We start from the raw sequence: 21,295 nt of genomic DNA on the forward strand, positions 1-21,295 counted from the left end.
TTTAAGTACCAGATCCTGTTCTTTCTTGCTAGGTCCACTGAACTCTGCCCCCACTCCCAACAACAAAATCAGACACGCTTGAATTCACATTCTTGCTGTCCTTTGTGAATTGTTTAACTCAGGCAGGTTACTTCCAGCTCTGAGCCTCAGCTCCTTATTTGTGAAGCTCCGATGACGATATGAGCGTGTACCTTGTATGATTCTGGTGGGGATTCGATTATGTAGATATACACAGAGTGCTTAATGAGGATTATTTCCATCATCCCTAATCCTCATTATAAATTGCTTAGTATGGAGCCCTAATAGGTAGGCGCTTTGTGTGTGGTAGCAGCAACTAATCGCATTCCAAACACCGATGAGACTCTAAAAACAGAAGCTGCGTCCCACAGCTGTACCCTCATATTGACTTAACCGCTGTTGTTTAGTTTCCTCGTTACAAAATGGAGTTAAAACAGTTAATAGTTCAATTTATCATAAAAGATAAATGAGAAGATATATGTAAGTAAGCAGCTTATGGATGGCAGTCACCGTGGGAACGGGTTATTTGTCTATTTTGTCTACTCCTGTTTCTGAGCTTGGCCTCGTGATACTCCACCCGGAGAAGCGAGTCAGTTAGGTAACTAGTTTCAAGGAGGGCGCACTTCCTCCTTTCCTCCCGAGGTCTGGACCTTTCCTTCACCCTCAGGAGGCGCCCGCACCTGCATAGCGCCGCACCTGCATAGCGCCGCACCTGCATACCGTGGAGCCGCGGACCCAGAGACAGCATTCGTGATGTCTTCTACTGCTCCCCATAAAGAGGAACGGAGTGGCTTTGGTATTACTTCAATAAAAATTGGGGCCCAAAACATTTAAATCAGTGTCCTTTTTCAAGATGGACAAGCAGTGACATTGCATATGTATTTTAAGGAGCAAGAGACTACCTTTCAAAAGTGATATGCTATAGGGTTATGTCATGGATACTCAATACATCTTATTGAATCGAATTAAAATTAATATTAAGTAGTATTTTAATTAAAGAGTGTATTTTTGAAATTAATTTTATAGACTGACATGCTACTTGACTATTCTTTTTTTTAAATTTTTTTAATTTTTATAAACATATAATCTATTATTAGCCCCAGGGGTACAGGTCTGTGAATCGCCAGGTTTACACACTTCACAGCACTCACCATAGCACATACCCTCCCCAATGTCCATAATCCCACCCCCTTCTCCCAAACCCCCTCCCCCCAGCAACCCTCAGTTTGTTTTGTGACGTTAAGAGTCTCTTATGGTTTTTGACTATTAATACTTATGCCAAGTGTTATACGGCACTTCTAAGAGCTACAAGAAAATAACCTGAAAGCTGCAGTTTCAGCCCTTAAATGTTTTGAAAATTTTGACTATATTACTCCTCAATGATCTTTGTGACAGCAGGAAAGACACAGCATTGTTGGCAAATCAATGAGTCAGACAGTGGACACAGTGGAACATATAAGACACTGTTCAAAATGCTCACTGTTGCTGTTAAAAATGATCTATGATTTTGATTAATTGCTTTTGAAATTTCGATCAAAATTGATCTGTCCAGGTTTCTGGTACTGGCTCTTGTATGTCAGACCTCACCCTGGAATTACATAAATCAGTTTAGCCTGGACTTCTGTAAAAACTGGGGGTAGAAAGAAGTAATTTCTGAGTTGTCAGTGACTGATGGATGTTCTGATTTCACAGATTTAGTAAAGAAAAGGTCTTACCGTAGCTGTCATAGGCATCCTCACTTACTCCATGACCGTAGTCATAGTATTCAGGGACACTGCAACAGATTTAGACAGCAATCAATGCTACTGTAATCAGGAGGAATCAACCCAGAAACTCATATGGAATTTGAAAGCAAAATGTGTGCTAAAGTAATATCCTGAGAACCTTCTAGGTATCAAACACAATCCTAAAAAAAAAAAAAAGAAAAAAAAATTCAGGAAGAAAAATACAGGTTATTGTCAAAGAGTGCTATGATTTTCTCATGGCACCTCAGAACTTCTTTATCTCTAACCTCCAATTTTATAAATCAAATTTTGCTTAAAACACAAGTATAATACTTAAAAATTTGTCAAGAGGGAAGTTATAAAGATCTATTTCCAAGAAAAAGTGCTATAGAAGATGACAATTTGCCCAGTTGTGTATGGCTCTTAACCCTGTTACCCTAAGAAATATGCATCCCCTTCATCTTCACTTCCTAACACTGAAATTATATTTATACGCCCCTCTAGCCCTTCCACAGCCTGTCCATGCCCTTCTCAAATAGATAAGTGATTTATCTTTAATATTTTACTAGATGCTTCCCTGTTTCAATAACTGACAAGAAGGTGTCCTTCCTCCATATCTTACTCAAGTTGCTTCAAGTCTTCCCTCACTACGGATCTCATCACTCTGTCCTGCACCGTTTTCCCCTTTAAGGCACCATTCTTATTAGCATTCATGCATTTCATCCCCCAAAAGTCCTCTCTCAACCCTCACTTCCCCACACAGGGATATGACTACCCCTTACTCTGCCCCTTTCTGGTAAAATTTCTTGAAAAGAGACGAGTGCTTATTCTTTTCGCTGCCTCTCCTTTTATACATATGTTTTTGAAGACAGTCCAACCAATCTGTTGTCTCCAATAACGTAGCTCTTGTCAGTACCTTGACATTTCAAATCTAGTGGTGGAGAGGTGGTCCTTGGTTTACATTAGCACCGTTTAACACCGTTGACCACTTCCTGCTCCTGGGACCATTCCACTTGCTTCTGAGATGTCCTCAGAATAAACAGTAGCTACTTATATTAATATACTCACATTGATAATTTATGAGACCCTGTATTTTTCCTGCAAATAAGCTCCTTCATTTTACATCTACAGCTTGAATCTTAATTTCTGATTTATATTATATACATAATAAATTTGTAAGTTATGTCAAGATTACTAATTTCTCTTAATTATATAAAGTGTGGTGAGAAAAATGGCTTAATATCAAATACTAAATTGTATAAGGACTGAGGGTAAGCCACAGATACCAAAGGGTTAGGTTGAAAGAAAGACACAAAAGCCTAAAATTCTGTGGTTGTCATTATCCCTCAGGGAAATCCCATAGGTCTCATTATATTAAACAATTCAGATTTCACTGACAGTAAGGAAAAAGAAGCAAAACAGATAATACAGGTCTATGTATTAGAGGTGAAAAAGAGAAATAAAGAGAAGTTTGGCCCTCTTTATCTTTCTGGGAGGCAACTCATAATGCATTAATTCAATTTTTAGTGTAAAATAGTGAGAAAAAATAAAAGAAGAAGGCTACTGAACCTAAACCTCATTGCCCAGAATGTTTATACACAAACTGTCTAGGAAAAAAGCATGGCAATATGTTTTTCTTCCCATCTCTGGGACTGTATAAGTCTAAGGTCATTGACTATCGGCTGGATGTTTATCCCTTCTTACGCATCCTTCGCTTAATAGAAGTGATATAACCTAATTGAGAACCCTCATTAATATGTAGCAAATTCCTGAGAGGTGTTACATTAATTCCCAGGTGATCAAGAAATGGCAGTCATGAGAATGTGATTTAAGAAGCCTCGTTCCCATTTAGAGGGATGAAGAGAAAATGAAGACATCGACAGCAGCTTCTCTCTCCCTTCGTCCCAATCAATAATTTTCCCCTGAAAACCCGTGCTTACGTTTCCCAGCATGCTGTATAAAGACCACTAGCTCCACTATCTAGTGGTGCAACTATGTGTCTCACTGTATTTCAATTTTAATTTTAATTGATGAAGATAAGCAACAGGAAGAAGAAAATAGTGAGAGAGACCATGAGAAAAGAACTCTAATTATTATGGGTCATCAATGGTACATACACACCAAGAAGGAGTTTTAACTTTCAGCTACTCTGAAAAGGAGAAAGTAGGACATATAAGACATTTGTAAAATAATGGGTGATGCAAAATAATAGATGATAATCATAGCGGACTCTGCCAGAGTCCATACCTTTGCTCATCTAAATATGACTTCTCACTTCTTCCATAGGAAAACACGTTGCATGGACAAAAAGCTGAATGGTGAATGAATACATTCCTCAGCTATGCTTACAACTAGATGTGCCCTGTGACTAAGCCAGGAAACATGGAAGGTGCACAGATGTGAGGGTTACTTCCAGTTTTATGACAACCTCTTCATCTTGGACCTGTGCACTCTCACCTGCTCAGCATGCAGTCCAAGTGATGATCTAGCAGCTACCACGCAAAGAAAGACTGCCTTAGGAAGTGGTGGTCTGCGACATGGGAGGAGCTTTTGTCTCTAAATGTTCCCGTTGGGGTAGATTTACTGTAAACCACTGCCGATCTCAGGGATTGTTGGGAGAAATTTTTTTTTTTTTAATCTTGTTTGAGCCATTGAACTTGACTCTTTCTGTTACAACAGTTGAGTCTAACAAAGAAAGGAGTACATAGAAGTGTAGAAATGCCATTAAAATCCCCCAATATTGGGCATAATCTTAGAGGTAGGGTGGAGAGTGCAAGGAAAAAAATACAGCCAGGTAGAGAGCAAATAAGCTTTGTTACGCCATTGCCTGTAAAAACTTGGAGCAGTAGACTGCAGGTCTGCGTATATTTTGACTACAGGAAAAAAGCTGAACAAAGCTCAGTTGTTCAGAATCCTGCTGCCTTTAGAAAGGTTTACAAAAGTCATGAACTTAAAGAAGAATGGGCCATTTTTCCAGGAGAAACAAAAGTGAATAGAACTTTTGCTAAGAGAAATGATCTCTGCCTGATTTATGTGTCAATTCTGTAATTTAAAATGAGAGAATGTTCAGAAATTTGGGGCTTAACAGGTTTAGAGAAGTCAGCTGTTCCTGTATTCCAATAGGAGGAGATAATGAATGCTGCTCAAAAATGCCCTCATCTCATCCCATTAGATTTTACTCTCATATATGATCCCTAAAACAATCCTCACTTCCCTGAACATGTACAATCAGGAAGCATGCCATAAAATTTGAATTCCCTAAAAAGGACATGCTATATTTGGCTCAATTCAGGTGTGGCTATGGATAAGACCACTTATCAATTAGGATAAAGAAGAACCTTCTAGGAAATCTAGTACAACCTCCATAAAAGAAAACCAAGGCTGCCAGATGCACTAACGAAAATATTATTTCAATGTTGTTGTTTAGGTGTCTTAGCTTGTCAAGATTTTATCATTTTTATTGTCTATGGACCATCAGTGTTTCCCAACAGAATTTTCTATTGTGATGATTCTGTTCCTTTACCGACACTTTATATTGGGGAAGAAAGTTGAGAGCAGGAACGTTAATCTCTTTGTCATTTACAGGTTGCCAGACTTCAAAGAATCAGGACCTAATAGTTAAGTCTGTATATTTCCCAGAGATCCTGGATTTTCAGCGGTTGCAGTAATTGGAATTGAACTTGGATTTCTTCTGTTGGGTAGAAAGTAGGCATCTTTGTTTTAATGAGAAGAAGGGTATTCACTCGTATTTGTAAGACTAGAGGGCTGGACATAGAAGACTTCTAGTTGTTCCCCTCCGAAATCCATTTGTCTTTTCTTCCGTAAGAGAGACTGACCACTTCAGGACTACATTTCCTAGACTCCCTTATAAGTCTCCCTTATATTGGAAGGTGGGCAGGTACAGAATGATATGTAAAAATTTTTTAATGATTTGCATAAAAGTAAAGTCCTTTGTCCTCTACTTCTTTTCAACCTTTATGTAACTGACTGGAAGTGTGAATGATTAGAGCCAGTGATGGTGTGGTGAACTAAATCTTTTTGTCTCCCCAGATTTATACGTCGAAATCTTAACCCCCATGTTATTGTATTAGGAGGTGGGGACTTTAGGAAGTAATTAGATCATGACTGTGTGGAACCCTTATGAATAAGATTAGTGCCCTTAAAAAGGGGACACCAGAGAGCTCTCTTGTTCTCTTACTACCATGTGCAGATACAAGAGGATGGAGGTCTGCAATCTGTAAGAGACTTCTCATCAGAATCCAGCCATGCTGGTACTCTGACCTCGGACTTCCAGCCTCCAGGATTGCAGGAAATAAGTCTTTGTTTTATAAGCCACACCATGTATGATATTCTGTGACAGCAGTCTAAAATAAGATAGCATTCCACTAGCCTAGATCCCTAAATGGTGTCATGGAGCAGAACCCACCTACTTACCCATTTTTATTATGTGTGAGGGACATAAACTTTTCTCTTATTTGGGCCACTGAATTGTGGATCTCTTTACTAATAAGCTATAACCGATAATATAGTTGGCAATTAAAGCAAACCTTAAAAATGAACAGACATCCAGTAAATATTTGTTGAATGAATAAGTGATTGAGCAAAAGAATTCAAGAAGACATGATTGTGTTTGAACATGAATAATTTAGAACATTTTGCTATAAAAATCTTTATAAAACTTTGTATATGCTTCAGAAGGGATGTCTATTTATATTGACAGCAATGGGAGCAGTGAAAAATGAAACACGTTTATTTTCTGATATGAATGAAATTCAGATTAAAAGTTTAAAAGTAGTGTAACTGACAGTTCATCTGTGATTTTAATATATTGTTACATTATTTTTCAACTTAAAACATATATGATTTGGCTAGAGAAAGTAAACTGTAGTGTTGGCTCTAAGCTTTTCATGCCATTATTTCAGAAAGCTACTGTTTCATTACATTAGTTTCATTTTTCTGTTGTGTAATAATGTGAGTAAAAGCAGACAAATAAATTTAGTATAAACACAACCTGGTTATTTAATTTTTGGTTCACTGTGATTCTTCTATTTATATTTAGAAAATATATAGCTATCAAGGTATCTAAATACATTGTGACAATTGTGGAAGTGTTAATTAAAATGATAATTATTGGTGATTTGGAACTTAATTACTCTGGTGGTTATAGCAGATGAAATTTTCCTAAGAACTGGCACATATATATAAAATCATGTTAGCTGCAATGACTCATTAAACAATATCTAGTTGTTAGTAAAATTCTCCACAAATTTTGGCTTTTTGATATCAAGACCCATAGGCATTAATAAATATTTGGGAAAAATAACATATACATAAGCGGAGTAAAAGGAGGCAGGGAAATATCTGATTAATTTATTAATGGTCATTTGTAAAAATAGAAAAAAATCAGAGATGGAAAATTCCAGTTCTTTTTTGATGGATAGAAGAGTATTTTATCCCAAACAGACCAATAGCGATTCCCTCAGACAACTAATGAAACAGCAGTGAACACAACAGAAAAAGTTAGGATGAAAAGTGGAGTCCAGGAAACCAAATAATATCATCACCATAATCTAGCTGTTTCCCCAGCACCTGTTACGTAACAACCCTTAGTTTCTCTAGGGCTTCACAATCTAGCAGTTGGTGTTCATGGCCCTGTGGCAGGAGAAGCCACACGGATGGTGGAGCTGCCTAACTGGGACTCACTGAGACTAACCAAGCTTGTCAAGGAAATACTTGGACCTTCAGTTGTTACAAAGACAGACACTGGCCATAATATAAATGAGAACACTGCTGTATAAGGGTTGTTCAAGTAACCAAACCAGACTGGTACAAGTGAGGGAAAAATAGAGGATGCACTTAATAAAAGATCCACACTTTGTTTAATTTTTGCCTGATCTTTTGGTAAGACATAAAAATCACCAGAGAGGGGCACCTGGGTGGCTCAGTGGGTTAAAGACTCTGCCTTCAGCTCAGGTCATGATCCCAGGGTCCTGGGATGGAGCCCCACATCCTGTGCTCTGCTCAGCGGGGAGTCTGTTTCCCCACGCCCCTTCCTGCCTCTCTGTCTGCGTGTAATCTCTGTCAAATAAATAAATAGAATCTTTAAAAAAAATCACGAGAGGTAATTAAGCATTTTAAGAATACACCACGGTTTATTGTGGTCGTCCGAAGATGAAAGCGCCCGCATTCGTGAGTTCGGGCTGCACTTAGTTTATGCTGTGTGGTCTTTCATCTCAACTTCTTTTTGACGCTTGAGTAGACTGAAGGTTTGTGTCTATGAAGCTGTACAACTAGATGAAGATGAATTTTAACTAAAGCTTCATTCATTATTTTCTCAATTGAAGAAAAGTAAAAACTACAAACTAATATTTTAGAAAAAGGGATAAAGGACTTGATTAATGTATTAATAGGAATTATTATTTTATAACTTCCAATTTTTTAGGATGAGCGTGTGAGCAGGGCGGCAAAGGGCAGAGGGATAGAGAGAATCTTAAGCAGTCTCTATACCCAGCATAGAGCCGGACATGGGGCTGGATCTCATTACCCTGAGATCATGCTCCTCCAACTATTTTTAGCATGCAAGTAAACTCTCTTTAAATTTGCTCTCCTAAGCATTTACGCTGAGATAAGTTATGGTGCGTTTATGCTGTAGTTCCAGAAATATTTGTCAAGTAAAGGTAAGTTTTCAGCCCAGCTCCCATCCTCAAATTGCAAATTGGTAGTTCCTTATTTTTATATCCACTTACATGGTGATCAAAGCCTTCTGTTAAATTTCATAAAGTTCCATGAAAGTGCTACTTACAAAGCAACTTGTAAACCTAGCAAGTAGATTATGATCACAGCATACTGGTACATTTTGAAAAGCAACCAAATGTACTTGAATTTTATTACTAAATTGCACAAATGACTGGTGGTCTCTGAATCCATTGTCGTGATTAATACTACAGTAGTTAGAAATGAAGACTCATAATATTAACTGGGCTGCTACCAATTAATTTCAAGGGTTTAGAAATGAAATACTCTGAATTATTATTAGAATAGGTAAATATAAAACTCAATTATGATATATCAAGTCATAAGGAAAAAACATAGGAAAGAAAACATATACTATAACTGCTAATCATGAGTGAATCCTTCTATGCATAGTTTAAAATTCTTAATTTCATGCTTGGAGATTAAAATCACAAATAGCAATAACATTGGGATTAATAGATTTAAATATGAAAAAGGTATAGCTTACATTACTTAAGCACCATTATGTGTTCATATCTTATACATTTCATTTTCCATTCAAGAATTTTTCCATTTAGAAATTGGACTTTATTCTGAAGGAAACTGGAGAATTAAAACATACAAGCTAATCTTTCTGATACTAGAAATTAGTGCTCACGTATAGGATCATTTGCTTTGTTGGGAAATCACTATCATTGCATTCATTAGTAAATAAAAACTTGTGTAAAAAGAAACCATATGAGACAAACTTATACATTACTAATACATAAATAATCAAAACAAATATTAAAGAAATAAAATTCTCTTAAAACTATATATGTCATAAATATATATTTTAAACTAAGCTCCATGTTCAGCATGGAGCCCAATACAGGGCTTGAACTGATGATCCTGAGATCAAGACCTGACTGGGATCAAGAGTCAGATGCTTAACCAACTAAGCCACCCAGGTGACCCTAAAATATTTTAAAATTTGAAATATGTTGATCATTCTGTGTGTGTGTGTGCTCAAAAATATTACATGAAATACATTCCTTTTTATGTGTACCTGTTCAACTAAAATGCAAACACCCTTTTCCCTGCTCTAATATCAACAGTTTTCAGAGTTCTAACAAGGGAAAAGATCAATGCTTTAGATACATATATATTTTTAAAGTATCTTTGGAATTCCATCAAGATTGGATCAATAGTTTTAAAATATTTTAGAAATTCATTCATTCATTCATTTCTTCATTCATTCATTCTGTTCAGTCAATAGCATTGTGTTATAGGCAGCTGTTTTGCGTATACACAGAATATATAGTGTAAATATATACTAGTATAAATAGAATATAAATTTGTGTCTTCCAAAAATAACTAGTAAACTACATTAAACATGGATGGATGGATGGAGAGAGATAACATAATAGCCATCTGCAGTTATCTTGGCCAATTTGTTTTGAGAAGTAAAAGATATAAGTCTCTCACTCAAAGGTAGCTCATTTTGAGTCAGAAAAAGCTCACAGTCCATTCCCTAATCCATTTGGAGGAAAACAAGGATTTCTTCTAAAAATGATAACACAGAATATAGAAAGAGAAGTATTTGAACTTAACATTGAAAATCGCTATTTTCCATTTTTATAGAGTGTGTCATCTTGGACAAATCATTTAATCTCTCTGAACTTCAATTTCTTCACCTTTAATATGGAAATGATAATATTTACCTCAAGTATTAATGAGAAAACCTGTGACAGCCCCATGATAATTGCCTAGTACATAGCAGGCACTTGTTAAATATTAATAATGGGTAATTGTCCAATCAATAAAGTCATAGACATAAAGATTTTCTTTTTCATATTCATAATGGTTGCAATGCTGAAGGAGATTCCATCTTCTTGAAATACTCTGAAACAGGAAATAACCATACATGCCCTCTTAAGTTTCAGCTGATGGAATTTAATGTCCACAGGATGAAAAACAGGCTGATTATTCTTGAGGGGAGTGACATATTTGTTCTGCTCATAGGTTAATGATCAAGGCAGATGATCTATATAAGACATCTAGTATAGAATTATGATCAGCTTTGCAATGATCTACTGTATAGAAAATAGGTGTTGTAGGAGTGCAAGCTTATGTTCCAAATGAGAGAGAAATTCATTAAATATATTTTTGCTGATCTAGATTCAACACTGCACATACATGTCTGAAAATGGCCTCTTTTTATAGACACCCTTTAATTATTTGTTTCCAATTCGGCTTGTATTTTTTTGCTTACTTTGACCCTTTATTACATAAGTGAAGGGTGAGCAATTTTATAACAAAAACATTAATCTTCTCTTTTATTTCATGGAATTATCATTAGAACATAGCAATTATTTTCTATAAATAAGACCTTCAACTGACTGATTAATTAGGCTCCGTGATACATGACATTATTAAATGAACTGTTACATGCTCTTGGTTTAAGTACACAGAAGCTACTGAACCCTAGTTTGAAATGACATAATTCCAACTGTATACACATTATCTTTTTGGCTGGATCATAATTTATGAGTATCAGTAAGATTTTAGTGCTATAAACATCAGCATAATTTCTAATTATTTCAATACTCTAATCTAGTTGACTTTGAGACTGAATTCATTGGTGCAAGCTGCACTATGGCTGTGTGTTAATGCTGATTTTTGTTCTTCCCCACTCAAACATAAATGGAATCTCACCTCTGTTGTATAATGTTCCAGAAGAAGGTTTTACTTATTAAAGTATTGCTTTCATGCACCAGACTTTGGAAATTTAAATAAATAAAACAAAGTATGGGTAAAGAATATATGAATTAATAACTGATTCTGTTTTGATAATTTTTTTTATGTGAGGAAACAAAGCCACATTCTTCCAAAAACTCTCAAAATATAACTTAAATCAGGTGAGGCTGTGTCTCTGTATACCACCATAGTGGCATGCTATGAACTGAATTGTAATTGTGTATTTTCATGTTTCTCTTTTCTCTAATCCTGACTGTGAATGCTAATTCTTTTTTTTTTTTTTTTTTTTTTAATTTGTCAGAGAGAGAGGGAGAGAGAGTGAGCACAGGCGGACAGAATGGCAGACAGAGGCAGAGGGAGAAGCAGGCTCCCTGCCAAGCAAGGAGCCCGATGTGGGACTCGATCCCAGGACGCTGGGATCATGACCTGAGCCGAAGGCAGTGGCTTAACCCACTGAGCCACCCAGGCGTCCCGAGAGAGTGAATGCTAATTCTTTAGTATGCCGTAAAATCCCTTTTCTATCACATTGTAATTACCAAACCCCACACTCCAACATACATGGAGTGTATACAATTCATGACTCCATGAAGTGGAGTCTCCCACTTCATGTCTCCATTCATGGTCCCATGCCTCCAACCATGGCATCCTTCTGTTTAAATGGACTTCCTCCACTTCTTCACCTAAGAAGGTATCCACTGTCCTTTTGGGATCCAGCTCAGCAGTTGACTTCTTATTAAAGTGTTACCAGTTAAGATGTTACCTGTTCTCACTTGCCCTCTGTAAGACCTTGTGGACATTTTCATGTAGATCAGCTGTGATTGTTCCAGAATGTTCTTTAAAATCTGTCTCTTCCTTTAGCACAGTGCTCTCAGTAGCTAATGTGCATAAGATCAGAAGGATTCTGTACCAAACATACAGATTCCTGAGCCCCCACTCTTCAGATTCTAAATCAGCTGTCCTCAGCAGGGGCCCCAAGATCTATTTCATTTGCAGGTGATTCTTATACAGAAGTCCAGGATCATGTTTTGTAAAAAAACAAAGCAAAAACCCAAAAACAAAACAACAACAACAACACACACACACACGAAACTGCATTAATTGTGATTAAATAGATATCCAGGCTCTGCCTTATTTGCTTTGAATACGTAGGTACAGAATAGTAACATTCAATGAATGCTTGTTGAGTAAATGAATGAGTAGTTTTAAAATACTACATAATTTCTTTGTGAATAGTTTCTAAGCTGCCTGACAATCCTGCCAAGTAGATTTGTGACTGTTTATAACTATTCTCACAGAATTTTAATTAGTGGTCAATGTCAATTTAAAGGTTGCTGCTGAGCTGTGTCCTTGGTACTCTGTTTTCTAAAAAAAATTTTTTTGAAAGGTACTTGATAAAGAAATACAAGATATGCTAAGATGTATAGCTACTATTCTGATTTTAAAAATTAGTATTCAAAAAAGTAGTTCCAAATCAACAAAAGAAGGCCTAAACAACAAGGTGAAATGTCACAGAGATAAATGTACATGTCTGCATTTAGGTTAAAAAAATCAATTGCAACAATGCAGGATGGTGTTAGAACTGGCTTGACAGAAGTTCATTTAGGGAGAACCTAGGTTTCCAGTAGAAAACAAATTCAATAAAACCCAATAATGTGACATAGCCACTTAATAAAACCACATGGTATGGGCTTCTGGGTGCTTCAGTTGGTTAAGCCTCTGCCTTGGGCTAAGGTCATCATCCCAGGGTCCTTGATGGAACCCTGCACCACTGGGCTCCCCATTCAGCAGGGAGCCTGCTTTCCCTGTTCCTCCCTATTCATGTTCTCTCTCACCATCTCTGTCTCTCCCTCTCTCTCAAATAAATCAAATCTTTAAAAAAAAAAAAATCACATGGTAGGATGATGTAGAAGTAAAGTAAGAAGTGTTATTACAAATGATATAATAATGCTGTATCTTTGCACCGGTCAACTTTCATCTGATATAATGCGCCTCAAGATCATTGTGCCACACTTCAGATGGGTGCTTGGACAACTGGAGTGGTTTTATGAGAGAACAACTAGAGTAAATAGTGAAATGGGAATCATGATGAACCAAGAACAGTTGAGGAAAACCATGTTTATGTGGGCCCTGATCCTGGACACTGGCTTGTTACTGGTAAAATAATGTTGCTTAACAAACAATCGCAAAATATTATTATCATACATGAGACAATTCACGTGTTTTTGTTAGGCTAGAGGTTTGCTAATCTAGGCTCACTGGGGGCTCTGTACCAAGCTTGGGTGGAATTGGGATTGGCCTTGAGGTTTGGACTGCCCATGTGTTTATTACAGAACTCCGACTAAGGGCACAATAGCTACCTAGAGAAGCTCTTCTCATGGCAATAGGAAGAGAGCAAATGGGAAATGCCTAGTCCTCTTAATGTATAGGCTTAAGATGTGACATTATTGTATTAGTCAAAGCAAGATATGGAATAGTGAGGAGTTAGGAAAACAATCTACGTCTTTTGTGAGAGATACTGAACAATCACACATGGGGGCAGTGGATGAAGAATTGTAGCCAAGAACGCATGGAGCACTGGGTGTTACACGTAAACAATGGAGCGTGGAACACTACATCAAAAAGTAATGATGTACTGTGTGCTGACTAACATAACACAATAATAAAAAAAACACACTCTATCACACTGTGGATATTGATAGAGGGACATTATCTTTATAAAGAAAAGCTGATAGGTATATCAAAATTAGATTTACTATGTGTAGCTTCACAAGCTGCTTACTGATCAATGTATATAAATGGAGATTACAGGGAAGAAGATATTACTTCAGCTTGAGAATTTCTTAATAAGCTGAGGTGTTAAAAAACAAAATGAAGTGTTTGGGAAGCAATATGGTATTAGTACAAAGTGCTCAGTATTTGGAATTGGACAGGAAGCAGTTCAAACCTTGTCTAGTCCTGGGCAAAGTAAACATTCTAAACCTAGTTTCTTTATTTGTAGTACGGATAAAACTGTCTACCTCATATGATCATGTTATAAAGTGCCTAATATACAAGCTGCTCTGTGTTATGGTATTATTTTTATTAGCAACTTACTTCTTTGGTCAAGAAATGGTCAAGTGTTTGCTGACTAGTCCTTCCGACTCCTCTCTTTGCTTCTTTCACACATCTTCTATAATTCAGTCTTACTGAATATTATATAATACAAATCTACAATTATTTATACTTGAATTCTAAATTCAAAAACTCTGAAATCAAATTTTTTTCTTCTTAAATAGGGTGTCTGAAATTATCAGGCAACAAAATTCTTACCTAAAGTGATAAATTATGTATAGCTATTTATGTCCTGCCTACTATAGTTACTCATTTATTTCAATGCAATAATATTAATATATATTTGTGGCACAGATGCAATAATAATATATGCATTGTACTTCCCTTATAAAATGTAAACTATTCTGAATATGAAATATCTGGTCCACAGTATTATAACTATAGAATTGTTATCCTGTGCTTAAATATATCATAGAGTTCATTATTCTCCTTCTACCACCTAGAAAATAGAAGGTCCTTAATACATAATAACCTTAATGAAACAGTAAAATAGGATGTTGAGATTATTATTAAAAGAAATCTAGTTATGGAGACTTACTAATATCTATATCTTATTTTGGCTCTATTCCATATGCATCTGAAATAAATTCTGTTCCCTTTTCTGAGGTACCCCCAGGAGTTAAAGTGTCATGTTTTGTTTTTGTTTTTGTTTTTGTTTTTTTCCCACTCTATAATTTAATGATCACAAAGTCCGTATTTTCCATCTCAACCACAGGTGTTTCAAGAAAAATACCTCCCTTCTCTCATTACTAGTGTTTAACTACAAAAAAGTAAGACCTGGAGGTTTTGTTTTGTTTTGGTTTCGTTTTTGTTTTAAGTGCAAATTGATTTAGAAACCAAAGAAAGCAATGGAAGTGCAGACAGATCATTCAGAGAAAGGATGAAATAACAACTAATAGAGAACTTGCTGGGCTCAAATGAGCAAATCAGGCTGATGCAAAAAAAAAAAAAAAAAAAAAAAAAAGATGATCATAATTCATAATTTTCACCAAAGACAAATTCAGCTTTACCAGCTTCTAGATATGATGACAACCTCAAACTCTACCCCAAAATCATTCTTTTCTTACACTGGAATGCTATAATCCAGGCCTTCCTGTTCTTTTCCTATCATTTCAGGTAATAACTGCCCTACTACTCCTAAGTTATCTTATAATTTGATTCACCTGAAGGACATGTAGTTATTTAGTAATGAATCATATTCTCATTTCTTTGTCTTTGTACATTATCTTTGCCTGGTTAAGTTTTTTTTTTTTTTTTTTTTTTTAACCCAATTAAATCACAGCTGGGCATCAGCTCTGTTTCAGAAAGCTTCTGGTACTTTCTCATCACCCTCTACTCGATGGCCGCCTATGTTCTCTCATAACCTCTGGCACATCCTTCTAGCACAGTACTCATTGCATGTTACACGTTTATTTGCATATCTGTCTTCTTCTCTAATTGTCTCCAAACAGCCCACTCGTGGATTTCAGGACGTCTTTAACAGACCACTATTTGAGTGCCCTCAAATAGCCATTTGGAAGGACTCCTTAATTCCATGTCCTTGGACACATTTTCTGGATACTGACTTCTTGCTTATGTATAGAACAGAATTTAGAAAACAGTGACTGTGGCTACCTACAGATATATTTGGTTTAACCTATAGAGGGTTTAACTTTCAAAAATTAGTTGCTAATATGCACTGAAAAACTGATGTGGCTAGTTATAGTTTCCCCAAACAGCCCCAATACAATTTTCCATGCTTGAACCGTGCCAGTTCCCCAGAGAGGGGTGAGGTCTAATATCCTTTCTCTTGAATCTGGCTGGACTTGTAACTTGCTTGTAACAGACTGAGCCCAAGTTGTGGAAGGCAATACAGTTTCTCTTTTGTTCTTTGGGATACTCATATGTGGCACTCTCAGCTGCCATGCTGTGAGGAAGCCTAAGCAACATCGAGTACTACATGAGCATCCCAAGCAGTAGCCCCAGTTTAGGTTATCAGCTGACATCTAGCATCATCTGCCAGATATATGAGAGAAGAATCTCCAGATGATTCCACACTCCAGCCACTGAGTCATCCCTACCATTTGAGTCTTCTTGCTGAGGCTCCAGACAAAGGGAAGAAGAAACAAACACCCCTGCTGTCCTTTGTTAGAATTCCTGATATACAAAATCCTCAAGTATGAAAGAGCATTATAAAGATGGTAATTTAAAAAAAATTAAAATAATGTTTTTATGTATTTGACAGAGAGAGAGAGACAGTGAGAGAGGGAACACAAGCAGGGGGAGTGGGAGAAGGAGAAGCAGGCTTCCTGCTGAGCAGGAAACCCAGTGAGGGGCTTGATCGCAGGATCCTGAGATCATGCCCTGAGCTGAAGGCAGATGCTTAACTGACTGAGCCAGCCAGGTGCCCCAAAGAGGGTTATTTTATACCACTTGGTTTGGAGATGGTTTGTTTTGCAGCAATAGTAACTGGAAAACGGGTTTTCTTTGTGGGGGGGGATCTAAGCTCCCCTGGGCCCTTTAGTCTACATGAACTATATGGCCATAGTATCCTAAACTTGAACAGAAGATAGTTGCTTTCAACAGAGCACAGAGTTTCCAGTTTGCCACAGTCTCCACTACTCCATGTCTTTATACCTTGGCAGTTATATATGCTTGTGAACATTTATGATCCCTAAATATGTTGATAACTATTTGTTACTTTTTTTTTTTTTTTTTTTTTAGTGGAGCTAAGTATCTTTAGTGACCATTGAAGCTAGAATTTCACCTTGGGCTCTTTGACTGGCTTTAATACTAGGCTTTTTGCAACACATCATGTTCTTCAAGAATCTAAGATGATCTAACAGTTCCCATTTCTGAAGCTCTGATTGCATATGGTTTGCTCAGTACTTTCCTGTTCCTTTTGAGGGGTATCTCTAGTTCTAAAGTAATCTGCTGAGAAGAAATGACTGACTACTGACATATCCTGATCTCAGTAAATGATTAAACAGGTTTCAGTTACTAACTGGGACACTTCCTTACGTTTTCCTGGGAGACTCGTCATTCAAGTGACTAGGGAAAATGTTTTTCCTAGCTTTTCTTATTGGAGACTTATAAAAGATATTTTATTGCTATTTTTAAATACAAATTGACTACTTAGGTAAGTAGTTTGGTTATCAAAATTAACCCTCGATGATAAAAAAAAATACAATAAATATGTAATGAATAATTTGAGAAAACACATTGTTCCTTTCCTAAAACTAACAGCAAGTATTCTAGATGCCTAAAATAAGTATTCCAGATGAGGACTAAAAAAACTGTGTATCAAGAGCTGGAATCTTGGCAATACCCAATCCATTGTTCATGTATGCAGAGGTCTTTAGGCGATCTAGAGGCAGTAAATCCAGGCAATACCCAATCCATTGTTCATGTATGCAGAGATATCTAGATGGTATGAAAAATACAACTAACTTGTAGAATAACTGTGGAAAAATATCTCAAATCCAATAAACTTCTGTAAATTCAATCTCATCATTGGCTATAGTTTGAAACATTTAGAGAATTGAATTACAAAATGAGGGTGAGTCATTTTATACTGAATAGTACCACTTAAATGAATAGAACAAACTGTTACATACTTAATATGATAACTTTTATTAAATTACTGGATAACTGCAGTGACTTATACTTAAGTTTACATTAGAAGGGTTTCTGTAGATTCTTAGTATCAAATATAAGGACTTGCACTACATTTATAGCTTAAAAACAATAGTAAATAAATAAATTGCATTTTTTTCCTTTGGTCCAAACTTTTCAAAAGCATGCAAATAAATTACTAGATTTTTATTATATTAAGTGCATATTCTCTGTGGCTTGTTCAAATAATAGCAGAAATCTGTTGACTCAATGAATCGATTTACATTTTCAGACACTGTTTATTAGTCTCTATGTCTAAGGCCTGTGGAGTTAACAGAGATGATTTGGAAGTCAACATTTACTACTTGAATAAACTTGGGAAAATCACCTGACATTTTTAAATTTCAGTTTTTTCTGCCTCAAATGTTACTGCAAGGATTGAATGAGACAAAGTGGCCTCAACAATTAGCACAGCAGCCAGCATAAAACTAATGTTAGTTAGCATGAATCATTAGTTTCAAGTTTCAAGCCTCTGAACAACAGACCAGTCGTTCCCATTGTGTGGGCTCTGACCCTTGAGGAGCTAAAAAGTTGTGCAAGGGAGTCCAAGAATGCAATTTGTTCACCAAATGTGTATTTGTGTGCTCACTGTGTATTCTGACTTTTCTTCTTTAGTTCCTAGATGCTTTCTCATTAATAAAATACAAATTCATTTAAAGGCATTACTGTTTCCATGACAATTCAATAAATTCATTATTTATATCTATAAGCAACTGACACTAATATATACAATTACTAGTTGTTGGGAGTCTGATACAATTTTTGGATGCTGTGCTGCCTCTCTTCCATTTGCCTTCCCACTTCCACTCTTCCCTCCAGCCTGTTCTGGGGATGACTAACAGCAACACCACCTAGTAGGTTTCTTGTCTTCTGCCTCTTAATGGGTTCAGCCAATGGAAGCAAAGATGGGAAACTGAAAGAGGGAGGAGAATGAGGTCAGGGTATTAACTCCCTGAACTTTCTCTTTGTGGAATGACCATGGCTCCCATTCTGAATCAAACACCTTGCCCTGGGGATCCTAGTGCTAGAGTATTACACTGTTCCTTGTGGTTTCCCTTGTATTCTGCCACTGAAGATAGTTCCTGTATTAAATTCTCCTCAAATTATCCTAATTTAAGAGTGTCTTTTTTTTTTTTTTCCCCTAATGTGTAGACCTTGACTGGTAAAGATATTCAAAATGTGATCTTCATTCTAGAAAAACATTGGGAACTTACATATCAGAAAGATAAGTATATTCGCTCTCCTAGCTCATTCCTTTGTAATTTACAGAAGATTCTTTTCCTAGTGAATTCCTCACCTGATTCATGATTAAAAAAAGCAAAGTCTTCCATTATGATATTTTGCCTATTATACCAATTTTCAGTTAAAATTTTACACTGAAAAATTATAGTTTCTTAACATTTCACATCCAAATTAAATTGTCATTAGAATCAATGATCAAAATCCCTCTTGATTTTCATTTGCAGTATCACTGTTTCAGTCTAGGTAAATGTTAGTAACTTTTTTTTTTTTTTTAACATGTATGGCTTTGGTTTGGTATAGATTCTTCCTGAAAATTTGGGCACTGGGAAAAACCAACTCATTGGTAAAATGATGTGACATATGTAAATATGTAAAATATGTTTTCTTATTGAAGTATTACAAAAGCTATTTTATTGCATATTTTAAAATACGAACTGACTACTTAGACAAGTAGTTTAGCTATCAAAATTAACCGTCAGTAATAAAAAAATCAACAAATACATATGTAAAACATATGTGAATTTACATACTTTCAGAAGATTGATCTCTGAAAATGTTAATGACTTTGAGGAGTACATAAAATATTGGGTATCAGAACATGGACAGAATTTAATATTGAGTCCAATTAAAGTTGTTAATCACCAGCTGGAACTTGTCTTAAGCCAAAGACTTCAAATAATTGAGTTCCCCTGGAAATTGCAATGCTAGTCCTGCAATTCGAAGGTTGCATAATAAGCTCATCAATCCATTTTTTTTTCCACTTTTTATCCTCATTGACACAGCGCAAGAGAAAAAAGATGGTCTGAGACCCCTCATATCATCATCATCTTTACCAGTTTTAATAATGTCATTACATTGAGCTGCCTCCTAAGGAATCTTTAGAGAAGTCCCTCTTCAGATCCATCTGAAAATTTCCAGAACTAATGACACCTTACAAGACAACTGGGGATTAATTAAAGTTGTTAGAGCTTCTGAACTCCAGGTGAACCTTTTTAGGGTTGTTACCTTGTGAACCTCCCTTAGACTCTTTATTGAAGATTATATAATTATTCCATTTAGGTGTCTGCCAGATTCTACTTTATAATTTCCACAAATTCTGTCCTCACCTATGCTGACTAACTAGTCATTTAAAGACCATTTTCTCTGAAGATTTTTATTTTTTTCTATCAGTTCTGCTAAGTCACACATAATTTACTGCTTTACCTTCAGCTTCTAAATTGGAATTTCTTCTGATTTTGACCATGACAGTGCCAAAATAATATTCATATTGTTTGTAAATGATGGAGATGTTTTATGCTCATACATTTCTCTTTATTCCACTTTAGAAACTTTCTCCATTTTCCTCCATAAATCCAAATCATACTTTAAAAAACCCTATTAAAGAGACACCACTTGATTTAAAAAAAACAAAACAAAACAGTTCTAGACTGATTCTTGTAAAAAATGAACTTTCTCTCACTTATAACTTCTAATACTTGGTCACTCTATAGTTGTTTCACTTATATTTATTTAAATATATATGCAGCTTGCAAATGATTCCTCAAACAAATTGTTAGGGGCAAATACTAAAATATATTTAAAAATTATTTTAGATAAGTATTGTCACCGTATGGTGAGTATGCTTTCTGACACATATAATCATTTAATAAGTGCTTATTTAACTAAATTGTTAATATTACCTTCTCCTGGCATAGTTGGATCAAGAGAAATAATCGAGATATAGGAATTTAATACATATGTCATGAATTTTCTCAGCGTTTATCTATTTCTATTACAAATTGGTACTATATTTAAAAATCCTCATAGTTTTCTGAAATACTGTTGTTAATTTCATTCATTTGTTAATGCGTTCATTTATCTTTTGTTCATTTATTCAACAAATCTTTACTGAGAACCTCTAGTGTGCCAGAAACTCTATGAGTATTAAGGCCATGTTTTGACCAAAATAGATATTTTATAATTATTGCAAAAGAGAACATTAGTATCACTTTTTGAGAATATTAGATTCATTTTAATTAATTTCATGACCTGATTTCTTTATCTATTCTGGTTTAGGACTAAGATATCTGAGAAAC

At 35.8% G+C, this 21,295-nt stretch overlaps 1 protein-coding gene across 6 annotated transcripts in view; it reads right to left on the minus strand.

Moving 5' to 3' along the window:
* Window positions 1–21,295, minus strand: part of KHDRBS2 (KH RNA binding domain containing, signal transduction associated 2) — a 636,352-nt gene that overhangs the window by 62,564 nt on the left and 552,493 nt on the right. For 4 of the 6 annotated variants that reach the window (XR_009354769.1, XR_009354770.1, XR_009354771.1 and 1 more), the window contains exon 8: window positions 1,734–1,792. The exons of the other annotated variants lie outside the window; for them this stretch is intronic. Coding sequence is in view for 1 of the 4 variants with exons in the window: in XM_059178343.1 (XP_059034326.1) it covers window positions 1,734–1,792 (59 nt within the window). In the remaining 3 variants the exon portion in view is untranslated. The remainder of the gene's footprint in view (window positions 1–1,733; window positions 1,793–21,295) is intronic. 6 annotated transcript variants of the gene reach the window in all.

Source organism: Mustela lutreola, chromosome 6 (genome assembly GCF_030435805.1).
Source record: "Mustela lutreola isolate mMusLut2 chromosome 6, mMusLut2.pri, whole genome shotgun sequence".
In the NCBI taxonomy this organism is placed as follows: domain Eukaryota; kingdom Metazoa; phylum Chordata; class Mammalia; order Carnivora; family Mustelidae; genus Mustela; species Mustela lutreola.